The 13,623-nt window shown below is 45.1% G+C and overlaps 1 protein-coding gene across 3 annotated transcripts in view; it reads left to right on the forward strand.

The window, feature by feature from the left end:
* The window catches only part of ABTB3 (ankyrin repeat and BTB domain containing 3), a 178,093-nt gene that overhangs the window by 124,175 nt on the left and 40,295 nt on the right, over nt 1-13,623 (forward strand). For all 3 annotated transcript variants that reach the window (XM_079303619.1, XM_079303617.1, XM_079303618.1), the window contains exon 4: nt 8,638-8,790. In XM_079303619.1, the coding sequence (XP_079159745.1) occupies nt 8,638-8,790 (153 nt within the window). The remainder of the gene's footprint in view (nt 1-8,637; nt 8,791-13,623) is intronic.

Raw genomic sequence — 13,623 nt, forward strand, 5'->3', positions numbered from 1 at the left:
GTGGGAGCCTGGATATTTCCATGGAGCTGAGCTCTGGAGTTTCACCAGCTGGATGTAACCACCCTGTGCTGCTCAGAAAGGAGAGCAGCAGCAAGGTTGATTCTCTGTAGAGCTGAGGAGCCTTCATGCCCATTTCCTGTGTTTTGCTTCTTACAGGCAGTCATACTTTGTGGTCCATGACTTATCTCTGGTGGTTTCAGTTTCTATGATGGGGTTTTGTGAGTTGCAGACAGGTGGGTTTGTTAAACATGACACTTCTACGTGCAAAATATTCACAAGATTTGTGGCATATCTGTTGCTGTATTTGCTTTCCATCTGCAGCAATTGCTTTTATTTTGTAAGAAGCCCAGAAGGAAGTGAGAAGGTCCAGGCATCTTTCCCCATCCTTGGCCTCTCTCTTTCCCTGCTGGTGCAGAGAAGCCAGGATGGTGTGGATCTGGCAGTAGGCAGTAATTTCATGAAACAGGGGTTGTCCTTGGCTCTTTGTGAAACCAAACTGGCTACTGTCTTGGCCCCCTCCTCCCTGACAGTGCAAGCCCAGGCTAGAGATGATTGTGTGATGCAGCTAAAGAATTCTCCCAGCACCTGCAAGGCTGATGGCACCATGAGACTATCCCATTCTTCCCACTCATCTCCAGCCCACCTGGATTTTGGCTCTGAACCAGGCTGAGCTGGAAAGGCTGTACATGTCATCCTGCAGAGGCTAAATATGAGGGAGGAATCCAGTATGGTGGCACTGCTGCCTGGCTTAGCACTTTCCAGCTCAGAAAGCAGTACCTCCCTCAGAGACTTGGGGGACACATAAAAAGGGATTTTTTTACCTTTGAATAAATCTGGTGCTTTGTTTCTAGGGAGCATTTCTCTGTGTTTGCTCTTCATGGAGGTAAAGAAATGAGAACGCAGTAAGTTTTTAATAGTGTTTATCTTTACAGAAAATAAAAGGGAAAAATGATTATATACTGAAACTCTTGTTACAAGGGGAGCTGCTTTCATGGGAGGGGGAGTAGTGGAGAGTGGCCAGAATTGCTTAGAAAACCTAGAAATATTCCCCACTTCCTAAATGCTGACAAACCCAGCCATAAGATGGATGTGTGATCCCCTCCCACTCCAAACTCATATTCCTTCTATCTGGCATTTTGGCAGAGACTCTCTGATTTTTTGGCACCAACACAAGCCAGTTCTGCTGACCCTGGATACCATGTAGATGGCTATTTTGGCAAGCATGGAGGTACAGGGAGAGGGTGGACCTCTTTGTGGGGTCCCCTTTCCCTATGGCACCCAGCTGGGCTATGCTAGAGTCATTTATCTTGTGCTGGGTGTTGCCCACAAAAGCAGTGCTCCTCCAGTGCTTCCACCTGCAGGAGGCTGCAATTTACCTTTGGGATTCTTTTGCTTTCCTGGGAATTAAAAAAAAAAAAAAGATAAAGAACTGTAGATGAGGGTACTATTGTCAAGATTTCTTTCTTGCTTGCTGCTTCTACCTCAAGAAAAAGATCTGTCCTGTGGTTATGTTTGGCTTGTCAGACCCTATAATGCTTCCAAAATTATTGCAAGTAATTTCTTAAGCACCGGAAAGTGCAGAATCTGTACTTGCAGATTTGTGTGATGTTTTTTCTCCTTAAGTGGTTCCTTACCCACTTTTATGCACAGCTATATTGACAAAGTCCTCATTACTTCCTAACTTGCCATGCTCCCCCATAAACAATTCACTGAGAAGCTGTGGCTCAGCAGCTCAGCTGGTCCAGACCCACCCATTAATTCTGCTCACAGGCAGCCAAGTCCCTTCTCCAGTGCTTCCCCTGCTGCTCCACCTTGGAGGAGCATTAGCTCCTTGTACCACCTGGCAGCCATTAGCTTTTCCTTGAGTTTTAATTGAGTTGATGGACATGTGTCTGGTTTTTCCCTTCTTTTCTCTTTCTCTTAGCTATTATTCCCTGTACATGGAGCAATCCTTTAGGAAGCTCCTATGGGCTGTTATTCTTGCTTGTTCTCTTTCTGTCTGCCTTGCATGCTCACATGGACACACATACAAAAAGATACATGTTCCCTGCATATGCATACACCTGCAAATTGCAGACTGTGGTCATTCATGATTAATGGAAAGAGTTTGGGTAACCTCAGTTTTGTTTCATGCTTTGGGTAGCTATTGGTGTAGCTGGCTAATTAATGTGATGCAGCCCCTCTAATGAGAGGAGTGTTCCATGCTATTAGAATGATTTTGAAAATAATTTGAACTATTTCAGACCATTTTTGTAACTGTTACAGATTACAACTATAGAAAAGATTCAGTGAGAGAACTAGGGAAAAGTGTCCCTGATTTAAATAATTATGTGGTACAAATTCCCTGGCTAGGGCAGTCTCCAGCAAAGACCAGAAGAGAGTGGAGAGACTGATGAGGAATGCTAATGAAGAACAAGTAAAGCAGTGGGAATATGGGAGTCCTGCAGTGAAACCTGAATGAACCTGTATATGCAGAAGGGATTACATGTGCTTGATGTGCCAGTATGCCAAAGCCCCATGTAACCCTATCTGTTTTTATCCACTGTTAGATTGGAAACTTCAGCAAGGCTGCAGCTTTACTATGTGAAGTCAAAATTGAGAGCAGAGTTGATTTGACTTGGAACCACTGAAAAGAAATCCCAATGCATCCTTACCTAAATCCTCTAGATTTGCATGCTGAATATCAAACTTCCCATTTTCTAGAAATCCCTTCAGCAGTGTTGTTGGAGCTGCCTGCAGTGTGTGAGATGGCACATGTTACAAGAAATAGTTCAGGCATTATTTGTAGCTGTTACATGGCAATATCCTTGCTGGATTAGGTCTGTATTCTACATCTAATTTATCAAGCTGGAGTTCTGCTGTCCATGGGATGGCTATAGGATTTTTTAAATAGAGGAAACTGCATGTTATCCAGGCTGTTCTGTGCTGCACTCTGAATGCTGTGCGTCCTCAGGGATTTATACCATTGCCAGTCATGTCAAATCTGATGTCAAAACTGCCAGTGAAATATTTGCCTTTTGTGATTGCTGGCTGAGTCATCACTTTGACTCAGCTGTGTTTCAGATCTTGGCCATTAATGTTTTTAAAGCAGGAGAGGCAGCAGGGACAGCTCATTCCAGCCCTGGATGTGGGCTCAAACACCATGATTTGCAGATACCCATTTGTGGACTCTGGAGCACCAATATTTTGGTGCATAAAAACCTAAGGATAAATCCTTCTGCCTAGGCAGGTCTCATGAGGCTCATGTAAGAGCAGGGAGGTTTAATCCTTCAGCCTGAACAAGATGCAGAACCCACTACTTGGGTCACTCTTAGCTGGGCTTCTGGGGTGGCAGCAGCTGCCTGGCATAGAGTGACTGCATTAACTCACATGGAGCATCAGCTGGCACTGCTGAGTTTGTGGGAAGGATTGGGACTGGCAGCTTTTTGAGGGCATCAAGAAGTATTTGCTCCCCCTGAAGACAAGTAGCTTCTGGTATAAATATAAATGAGTTTTGCAGTCCAGAAACCCATCTGAAATGGGTTTTCTACATTGGAAAACCCATGCTTTTGTAGCTTTCAATAATGCTAAAAATGGACTAGCAGTGCATATATATGTATTTTCATCATATGCTCCAAATGAAAATTTGTCAGAACTTAGGATGCTTTTCCATTCATGTATTGGGATTTTCTTTAAAAACCACCCATAAAAACATAAGCAAATCAAACAACTATAAAGAGCTTTTCACAATGTTAAAGTTGCTGACTCACATCTGCAAGAAAAAACATCTTCCTACCTTTATTTAGAAAGGCTTTTTCATGTGAAAGCCTTATGCTTCTGAGAAGCACCTTTAACTCTTGGTAGCTTTTGTAAATTTAAACAGAAGTGAGCTCTGTGTACCAATTTGCCTCTTGTTTCCACTAAGGTTGGCAGTCAGCAATCCTTGGCTGGAGTGAGAGAAGAAACTCCACACCTACACCACCACCACCCTCCTCAGCAGCCAAAGGATCCTGCAAACACAGAACCTGAAGCAATTGTAGCAATTGAACCAAGTTAAAGCAAGATGAGGTCATTCAACTGGGTCCACTCCACAGCTGGGGAAGCTGAGGGAGGGACAGCAGGAGATAGCTGTGGGAACTCACATCCCCATAGGATTTATGCCTCAGAAATTTCTCTCTTCCCACTGTGACTATCAAGCCAGTCCTCTCCCTGAGGTTTGATTTAATACAGGCAGTGAATGAGTGCATATGGTGGGGCAGGGGCTCCATAGGTGTCTGGAGAAGAGCAGGGTGAAGTGCCCTGCAAATAAAGAGGCTGTTGTGCAGCACTTGAAATGATGATTTTTTTCCTTGGAGCACTGTGATTGTCTGGGAATCTCTCATGTGCACTGATGAGCTCTGGGACCTGGAGCACACTGTGGGCTCTGCTGGGAGCAAGGGGCTGGTGGCCCATGCAGGGTTTGTGAGCCTGTGTGAGGAGCATTCAAAGGTGATGAGTGTTCTTATTCTCTGCAGGGGAGAGGGAGCAGCTGGTAAGGGGAGGAACTGCTCCAGCTGCTGGAAATCAGGGAGAGTGGTTGTGAGTAGTGGCCCTGCTCTGGGCAAGAAGGTGGACTGTGAAGCTGGTCAGCAGCCAGCAGGGATTCTGCACCCTGCAAAGGTGGTAGGAACTGTGAAAAAACAGGGCCAGGGATTATTTGTAGCTAGAATTTGTCAGTGTGCTGGCCCTAGTGCTTGCAAATCTGGCATTGCAGCAGGTGGTGTCCAGACAGCAGCTTCATCCATCTTCTTACAGACCCATGCAAAAATAATGAAGCATCCTATTGCATTTTATGGTGCACAATTTCTCATGGTCTTCCACCTGACAATTTCTCCTGTTTTTATACAGGTAAGACTGCTATCATAACAACAAGAACAAACACACACTACTACTACTGCTAATAATAATGGAAAAACCTGAATTATTGCATATGCATGACAGGATTTTTAATATCTCTGTGTGCTAGTAAGTGAGGGAGGGGGAGTGGTGGGCAGCCCAGGAAGTGTGGCTGTGTGTGGCTCTGGAGGGATGCAGGCTTTAGGGAACCCCTCATGAGGTTACATTGAGGTTCCCCCCATAACCTCTGCTTTTCTGATGAGTCATTCTGTCACTCAGAGTGCTCCAGAGAGATCAGCCCCACAAAACTGAGATAAGTCTGAGGTCTGATGGGGCTGGGAGGGGTCGTTTGCCCCACTCCAGAGGGAGGGTGCTGGCAGGGAGCTGCAGGGTGTGAAGGCAGTGGGAGAAGGACCTCTGATAGCCAGGATAGTGAGGACTTGTCCCTTGTGAGGCAGTGCCAGAAGGGTGTTGCTACCTGCAGATGTCTTCAAGGCATAGGAGCTTATGGGACCTTGAGCTGTCCAAAACTAGATGTGAGAAGAGTGCTGGGTGTCAGGACAGAACAGGGAAGGATGCTGCCTGAAAGGAGGAACCAGAGATGTGAGGGCTGGTGAGGCACTCATAATTGCCTTTTCTGCTGAAGTAGGAGAAGGCACATCCCAAGAGGAGCCAGCTGCCCCCTTGCCAAGGGAGGGGGACAGGGCCCAGAAAGGTCCAGCCCTTCGGGGATCTGGATCTGCTTTGTGTTGGCCTCCCCCACCTCCCAGCTCTTGTGTGTGGGATGGGAGTTGCTCTGTGCAGAGAGCTCTCCCTGCATCCTGATCTGGCGTGTTTTTCCATTTAGATGTGAGCTCAGGGAAATACAAGTCTGTGCCAAAAAACGTTCTTTTTTTTTGTTGGTATTTTTGTTTTTGTTTTAACTTAAGTCCATATTTAACTTTCAACTTCATGGAATTAGAGGATGGAAGCATGCATTTAAAGTTAAACAGAGGTATGGAGAAGGGCTGGAGGAGGAGGTCTGAGCACTCACTCACCTGCAGCCCAGGTCAGGTGCTTGTGCAGCAGCTGAGCTGCTCCTGATTTCCCATATCCTTCAGGCAGATCAAGCCCAGCACCATGGTGAGATGAGTTTAATTAAGGCATGTGCTTCCAAAACGTGTAACTAGTGACTTGTCTGCTCTGGAGCACAAAATTACTGAATTCTCCTGGTTGGTACCTGCCTTTGCACCAGAGATAAATCAGTGTGTGTGCCAGTGATGTGATGCATTTGGCTAACCCATTTGGCTAACCCATTTTCACACAGTGCTGTTGGAAAAGTGAAATATTTCTTGCTGATGTCACATTGTCTTGTGGATTATCACACCCTCATAACTCTGTGTTTCTCTTTCCTCTTTGGCACACAAGCAGTATTTAAAAGAAAGAACCCAGCCCTTCACATAGTGCACAGTCTCTTGAAGGGTATTTTTAACCTATTGCACTCAGCCATATTTGGTTCTTTTCTCAAAATACAAATTTCCTGACATGCTGAGATATGCAGTGATTATTTTTTTTTTCCCCTTGGAAAAAGGAATGTAATATGTTGTGAACAAACTCCATATCCTCATCTAGGGACTGAAATTGGACTTCACAGAAAATTTCCCTGCTTTTGCAGAACACTGATTCTCTTCCCTCTTGGGATTTATTGCACCAAATAGCCATGCTCATTTCTACTTCTCTGCTGAAATTTTCAAGGCTGGAAAAGGGAAAGAAAAAAAAAAAAAAAAAAAAAAAGACAGTTATATAGTGCAATTATCTGAGTTCCTGTGAATATTTTTATTTGCTCTGCTCCTTACTGTGCTGGGGCAGACTTTGTGCCGGGTGAGTTTCTGTCGCGCACAAGAGGAGGAAAAAGTGTGAAGCTCTGAGCCTCCTGTTCAGCCACAGCTCTCTGCTTTTCTGTTTGCCCAGCAGATGTTACAGGAAGGCCCTGTACAAGCCTGTCTTCATTTCTCTGATCCAAACTGTGTTTGCTCATGCAAAACATAACCTCGAATTGAGTTTTCCTTTAATTGTATTCCTAGAACCAAGTTATATCTGTAACTACAAGCAGTTTCACAGTGTGATTTGCAGCTCCCTTTCTGCTGTTTGCTCAGCAAGTGATGAAAAAACTCCCACTGATAACTTGTTCCCAGGTATTTCTTGCCTCAAAAGAGGGTTCCTTATGCTCAAATGATGACCTGGGAAGCAGTCACCTTCCAGGAACAAATAGACCCCTGCTTCCCCCCTTTTCCTCCTCTGGCTCCCACCACCCTCATGACAAATGAGCTGGGTTAGGAAATTGTTTTGGCTGAGCAGTGGGAGATGCTCTTCTGTCCTTATCTGCCTCCTTATGTGGCCATGGCAGGTCAGGGGAGAGCAAAAGCCTTGGAAACAAATGCAGCCTGGTCTTGAGGTGACAGTGATGTGTTGGAATAGAAAAATGATGGAAGTGGCAACTCAGCCAAAGATGTCATATTTCAGAAGGAGGTTGTTCATTGACGTGCCTGTGAGATTTTGGAACCCGGCGTTCTAGGGAGAGTTAGTGGCCTCAGGGCTTCTCTGTCCTTCGGTGCTTCTGAGTATCTCATCCCCCCTCAAGAATATTAATATCAGAGCTAAGTAAAGCCAAGTCCTCAAAAAGGGAAATAAATGCATGAGGAGCTATAAATAGGAAAATGATGTTCCAGAATCAACATCATCTTAAATAATTTTTCTCAGGGTAGATCCTTTTGAGGTAAAGTTATACATTTGAAATGTAAAATATTTGCCTACTCTGCACTTAATGCAGGCTTTTTTTTCCTTTCCTCCATGAAAAGGGACTGCAGGAGGAAAGGGAAGCAAGAGACTTGTAGTGACCTTCAAGATGTTTAGCTGCAGTTACTTTATTAGCTTTCCTCTGAAACAGGACTTGAAGCTATGGTTTTTACTTATGGCTTGGCATTTTCCTCTTGGTTCCCCAAGAATTCTTAGCATAGATGGAGTGATCTGTGTGCTGCATGCTTCATTACAGCCTGGGCAGCTCTTGCTGGGACATGTCCAGGTACTGTGGAGTGAAGGACCATGTCTGTGATAGTGCCCAGCTTTGTGGGGGTGGCCCAGAGTCCAGCATTCACTTTTGGGGGCAGTTGTGTATGTTTTTGTGCAGTTGGCAGAGCAGCTGGCAGCCGAAGGTGTAGCAGTTTGGTGCTGCTGAAAGTGAGACCAAGCACTGTGGTTTCTGATTTCTAGCCTTGCTCACAGCTAACCTTCACACTGGTCACAAAGTCCCCTCACTTCCACTGAGCACAGGGTCCCCATTGCATTGGCAGGAGATGCTGGAGCATCCCGGGGCATTCCCTCTCCATCCGTGGCATCCCAATGTTGGGGCATCCCCTCTCTCTGTCCGGGTCCGTTCTCCTGCCCCTATTGCAGAGACAGGGCAGCGAACCCAGGCCAGGTGTCAGCCAGAGCAGTTCATGGTCCTGTGCAGACTGCTGTCCTCTTTTTGGGATTACACCGTGTGAAGGATGGGAGGAGGGCTTGCCACTCGGGTGGGTGCACTGACCTCGCAGAGCCCCATGCATGAGCGTGGCTCATGGATCTCCCTCTCCGTAAAGTCCTGCCCTGGAGACACCTCGGTTTGTTGAAAGTTGCCGAGCTGGTTGCTGTCCCATTCCTGCGCTGTCCTGCAGCCGTCTCCCGGCGCACGCTGCCGTCCCAGCCGCAGCCTGTGTCGGTCGGTGGCTGGCAGCGGTGCTGATGGCGCTGTGTGTGTCCCCGCAGGCCGTTCATCGTGCTGCCGCCGCTGATGGAGTGGATCCGGGTGGCGGTGGCTCACGCCGGCCACCGCCGCAGCTTCTCGGTGGACAGCGATGACGTGCGGCAGGCGGCCCGGCTGCTGCTGCCCGGCGTGGACTGCGAGCCCCGGCAGCTCAAGTGAGTGCGGGGATGCGGGTGGGCTGCTCGGGGCGCGCCGTGTCTCCTGCTGGGGAGCGGCGGGCGGGCGGGCTCGGCGCTCTGGCGTTGCCTGGGAGGCGCAGGGATGCTCCGGCTCTCGCCGTGAGTGCTGCAGAATCACCTCCCGGTATTTGCTCGCTTCCGTGGATAAGCTGGTTGCATGGTAATGGGAGCCTGACTGCCTCGCGGCTGGATCGAGCCCCTAATCTGCTCATCACAGCCTGCATGGTGGTGTGTTTTGAGCTTTTTTTTTCCCCACTTCCTATTAGTGCTTGCTAATAAGCGGCTGAAACCTTCTGCTAATTGTCTGATTCACGTTGCTGTGCTATAAAATGCTGAAATGTAATTGGCAGGGCTGCAGATATTTTTCAGGGCTTTGTTTTCAGCATTAATGCTTAAAGGGCACGTTTAAACTTAGAGGTAAGACCACTTCTTACAATAAGATTGTATTTTTCATGCTAATGTCAGTTCAAATTACTTGTAAATGTCAGCCTAGATAATTTGACTTTTTCATGTATCAGATATGACCTTTTGGTTTTCTAATGAAGTCTTAAAAGTATTTATTGCCAGGATATGTTTTTAGTGTCTGTTTTGCCTTATGATTATGTGGATACAAATACTTGGATAAAAGTACGTTCTAGGACTGTTTTGGAGTCCAGAATATGTTTGGTTTTGATGTTCATATGAAAAGGCTTTTTGAATCTGCCAAAGCAGAAATGATTCACTGCTATTGCTTCACAAATATGTACCCAAACCCCAACTTTCAGCAGTCTGCCTCTTGATACAGCAGTAGATGCATTCTTTCCTGCAACACAGAAAGCAGAGGGCTGATTTACATGATTAGCTGTGACAACCTGCATTGGAGCTGCTGCCTTCTGTTGACTCTGGCCTTGATGTGCTCTTCCACCAGAGAATGTAATACTTCACTTCCAGATCTACATAGGCTTTTTATAGTCACAGCTATTCAATATTTAATTGAAGAAATATATGGAGTTTCAAAAGCCAAATCATGAGCATTTCAGATTTCAAACCTTGGCTGTAATTGCTTCCCTTTGGTGTGCCCACCATGGCCCTCATTTCCAGAAGTGCTGCATTCTGTATCCCCACTGAAATGTCAGGGCTTTCAGATACAGGTACTACACACTGTCTGCAGACCTGGTACTTGCTTCTGAAAAGGCACAATTAATTTAATACCTCCCCAAGTATTAGGTAGGATTGCAAATAGGGCAGTAATGCTTTTATTCTATATGCTCAGTCTTAAAAATTAAGGTATATATAGTAAAATACCTGTGGATTAACCATTCCCCTCCCAAATATGACCCAAAGTTTTGTTTTGACCGTGTGTTTATGTGTGTGTGTGTGAATATATGTATGTACACACATATATGTATATAATCTCATCAACTGTTACACAATTTTAGTTTTAATTAGGAAACTTCAGAGTATTTTGAACTTGTGGAGAGTTGTATTATTTTGCAGAATAATGTATTAATTATGGGGAACATATCAGCACTTAGTTTAAAGTTGCCATCAAGAATTAATTTCATCAATAATACAAATGATTGTTGTTGTCTCACTTGTTTTTTAAGAAGTGTCTTTTCCACTTTTAAGTGGAAATGAGCCTGAGGAGCATGGCCTGAGATTAATCAGGTGAGAATGAAAAGGGAATACTATTCCTGAGACAAATTCTAGATTTTAGAGAGACCAGCCTTTGCAGTGTGCCTGTATTTGACTGCAGGGGCTGGATTCATCCACTGATGTTCCAAAATGACAATTTCTCTGCTGTGCTGGCAGATGAGTGTTCATGTACCTTGGGTTTTATTTTGAGGTCTGTGCCTACTGCTGGTGTAGTGCAGCAGGTTCTTTGCATAGCTGCAAATAAGACCCTGGCTGCCTGTAATCCGGAGATCAAAGGGAAGGCAGCTTTTCTGAAGGATAATGTGAGTCATCAGGATGTTAATTTGGAACTTCGCAGCCTGTAATTTTTTATTTGTATTCAGCAGACCCTCAGCACTCCTGATTTTCATAAACCAAACACCAACCCTTCACTCTTCCCTATTAGGGAGGGTGCCTTTCCAACTCTTAACTCCTCCAGGAGCATCAATTCCATAAATTTTAGCACTGGAGGAGGGAATAAAACAACTTTGCAGGGGATGGCTTTTCAAGTAAGCTGCACGATGGAGGGAAGCTGGAGGATTTTAAGTGCAGTTAACTTGATAAATTTTGTGATTTCTATGGGAAAGGTTTTTTAAGTAGAATCTTGAAAATGGTTCAATTTCTAGGCTTTTTGTAGCAGTCTTCTTTAGTCCCTAAAACACAGAGACCCAAACCCAAAAGTTCCCAGGTGATACTGCATCATTCCATGGTGTTGATTCACAAGCTAGTGCAAGTGCATAGAGCAAAATCAGCTGCCATGCTGAAAAAACATGCATATGGGTAGAGGGAGAGATTGGCAGGATCTCAAAGGCTATGAAGTTCAGGGTCACTTCAGATAAAACCCAGATGTTCAGCTTCTTATCTGAACTACAACATGGAGGTTTCTCCACAAAGCCTTGTGATACTTCCCAGCATAGTCATATACTCCAGCAGTGAGGTTCCCATTCTGTGGCTTTGTAAATCATCCCTGCTTTCTTCCTGCCTTTTATTCCTCTCTTTTTTCCTTTTTCCGAGCCTTTTAAAAAACCTGTCACCTTAATTTCTGGCAATGTTTTCCTCTCCTGAAAGAGGAGCTGCTCTTGTTTTGTGTAGAAGAGTGAGGGATGCTGGAATCAGTCAGGAGCTGCCTGTCTCCTTCCTGGTCTCTTTTCATTTTACAGCAACAGAAGTGCCAGAAAGTTTCTTTCCTCTTGCCAGCTTTGCAGATGAGCAGTAAGTGTTCACCATCCCCCAGGAGTGAAAGCTTTAGACAGACCAGTTGTTTCCACCTATTGCAAGGAGATAGGTTTCACACGTGGATTGGGTGCTGGATGCACAACAGCTCACTGAGATGGAAACCCAGGTTGTGTCCAGGGTATTGTCATAGTGGGGCACTTAAATAAAGCCTCACCTATACCCAGGCCCTTTGGGCCACCTGAGGCAGCTGGATGTGGTCAGTTGAGGTGGCTCTCTGCTGGCATGAATCATGAACAGGGTACTGTGCTACCTGTTCCAGACCTTTTATTGATTAAGGCATCAGGGATGAAGGTAATCTGTTATCAGAAAGGGGCCTGGTGGTAAAAACTGTGTTGACCTGTCTTTCTGTTGTAATAAGGTAGCATCACTGCTCAGCCTGCACAGGCACTCTCTGGCTGCCCACAGATGTTGGCTTCTCCTCATCACCACATCTGCAGGGGGTACCTTTCCCCTTGCTCCAGCTAAACACATGAAGCTCTTTGCACATCTCTCCTTCCTCCATTCTGTGGGATGTTTGTTTGAAGCAAACCCCAGTGTGTTAGACATGTGGTGGGGGGGATCACTGGTGTGTGCCTGCATCTGGGGGCTGGAGGCTGATGGCAGGGAACCAGAGAAAGGGAGGAGCATCCTGTGCTGCTCAGCTCAAAGGCTTTTTATCAGGGTCAGGGGCTTCATGTCTGGTGGCAGTATATCATGGCAATCCTGGAGGATGTGGGGATGCTGGAACTCCTGGGAGAGCTGTGCATCAGTGCCAACAGAGGCCATCACCCAAGGACTTCAGTGAATACTTTGCCTCTGCTTTGGGGGAAGAAAATCCTATTGGAAAGGGAAAAACAAATAATAGCAACAAGGTTATGAAAATGGAAAAACAGGAATAAAATAATAGAAAATTATGCAGCTTAATGCACTCTAATCAGGATGACCAGATAACCTCTATCCCAACGATGAGAAAAAGCTGCCTCACAAAATCAGGGGGTCAGAGGGAATATTTTTAACAAAGCCTGGAGTGATGCCATAACTCTAACGATTAATAATAGTAATGCCCAACATTTGAAAAGGATGAGAAATGATCCAAGGAAAATTCCAGGCTGTTAGTGCAAGGACTCTGAATGTTTTTTCAAGCAAAGACTGATTAAAGACATGTTGTTGAGGGAAAAATGGGATAAAATGTGACACAGATTTTTCTAAAGATAGATCTTGCCAGGCTAATCTAATAACTTTTTTGATAAGATAACTGATTTTCTACCCCAAGGAAATTCAGTAAAATTTCATCTCTTTGGACTTGAGCAAAGATTTGATAGAATCCATGTAGGGATCTATTAAGACAAGAGGATGTGTGTTAGTAAAGAAATTGGAAAGTTAGCAGGGGCTGGATTGGCTGAGATGGGGTTGCAAGCAGGCACCTTCAGCTCTCATTCCTAAAAACTGGTATGTTTTAATTTTCAGAAAGGGTTTTGGCACAAATCTTAGCAGTGTGCTCATGAAGTTAAAATTTGCTGATGCCATGATGCTGAGAGGCATTGTCCTGACAGAGGAAGTTTGGGAGATCATCCAGGAAAAAGTGGATGACCTTGAGGGCTGGGACAAAATAAATGGAATAAAATGCAGTTTTCCACAAATGGAAATGCAGTTCTCCACAAATGGAAGGCAAATGTTCTTTTTAAATGAAAATATACAAACTGCAATGTATATGTAAGATATTCACTATATATGCATCCTAATAAATACTATGTTGAGAGCAGAGTGTTGGAAAGGTGGTAGTAAAGGCTGTGGAGCAGTATTTAATCTCAGAATTATTGTAAACCACAAAAGTGGATTTTTCCTCAGCTGTGAAAAAGGCAAATGCATTATGAGGCTGCATTGGGAGAGGTATTTCCAGTAGAAACAGAAAAGTATTGATGCCACGTGAAAGTGGTAGGA

Source organism: Erithacus rubecula (genome assembly GCF_903797595.1).
Source record: "Erithacus rubecula genome assembly, chromosome: 4".
NCBI lineage: Eukaryota > Metazoa > Chordata > Aves > Passeriformes > Muscicapidae > Erithacus > Erithacus rubecula.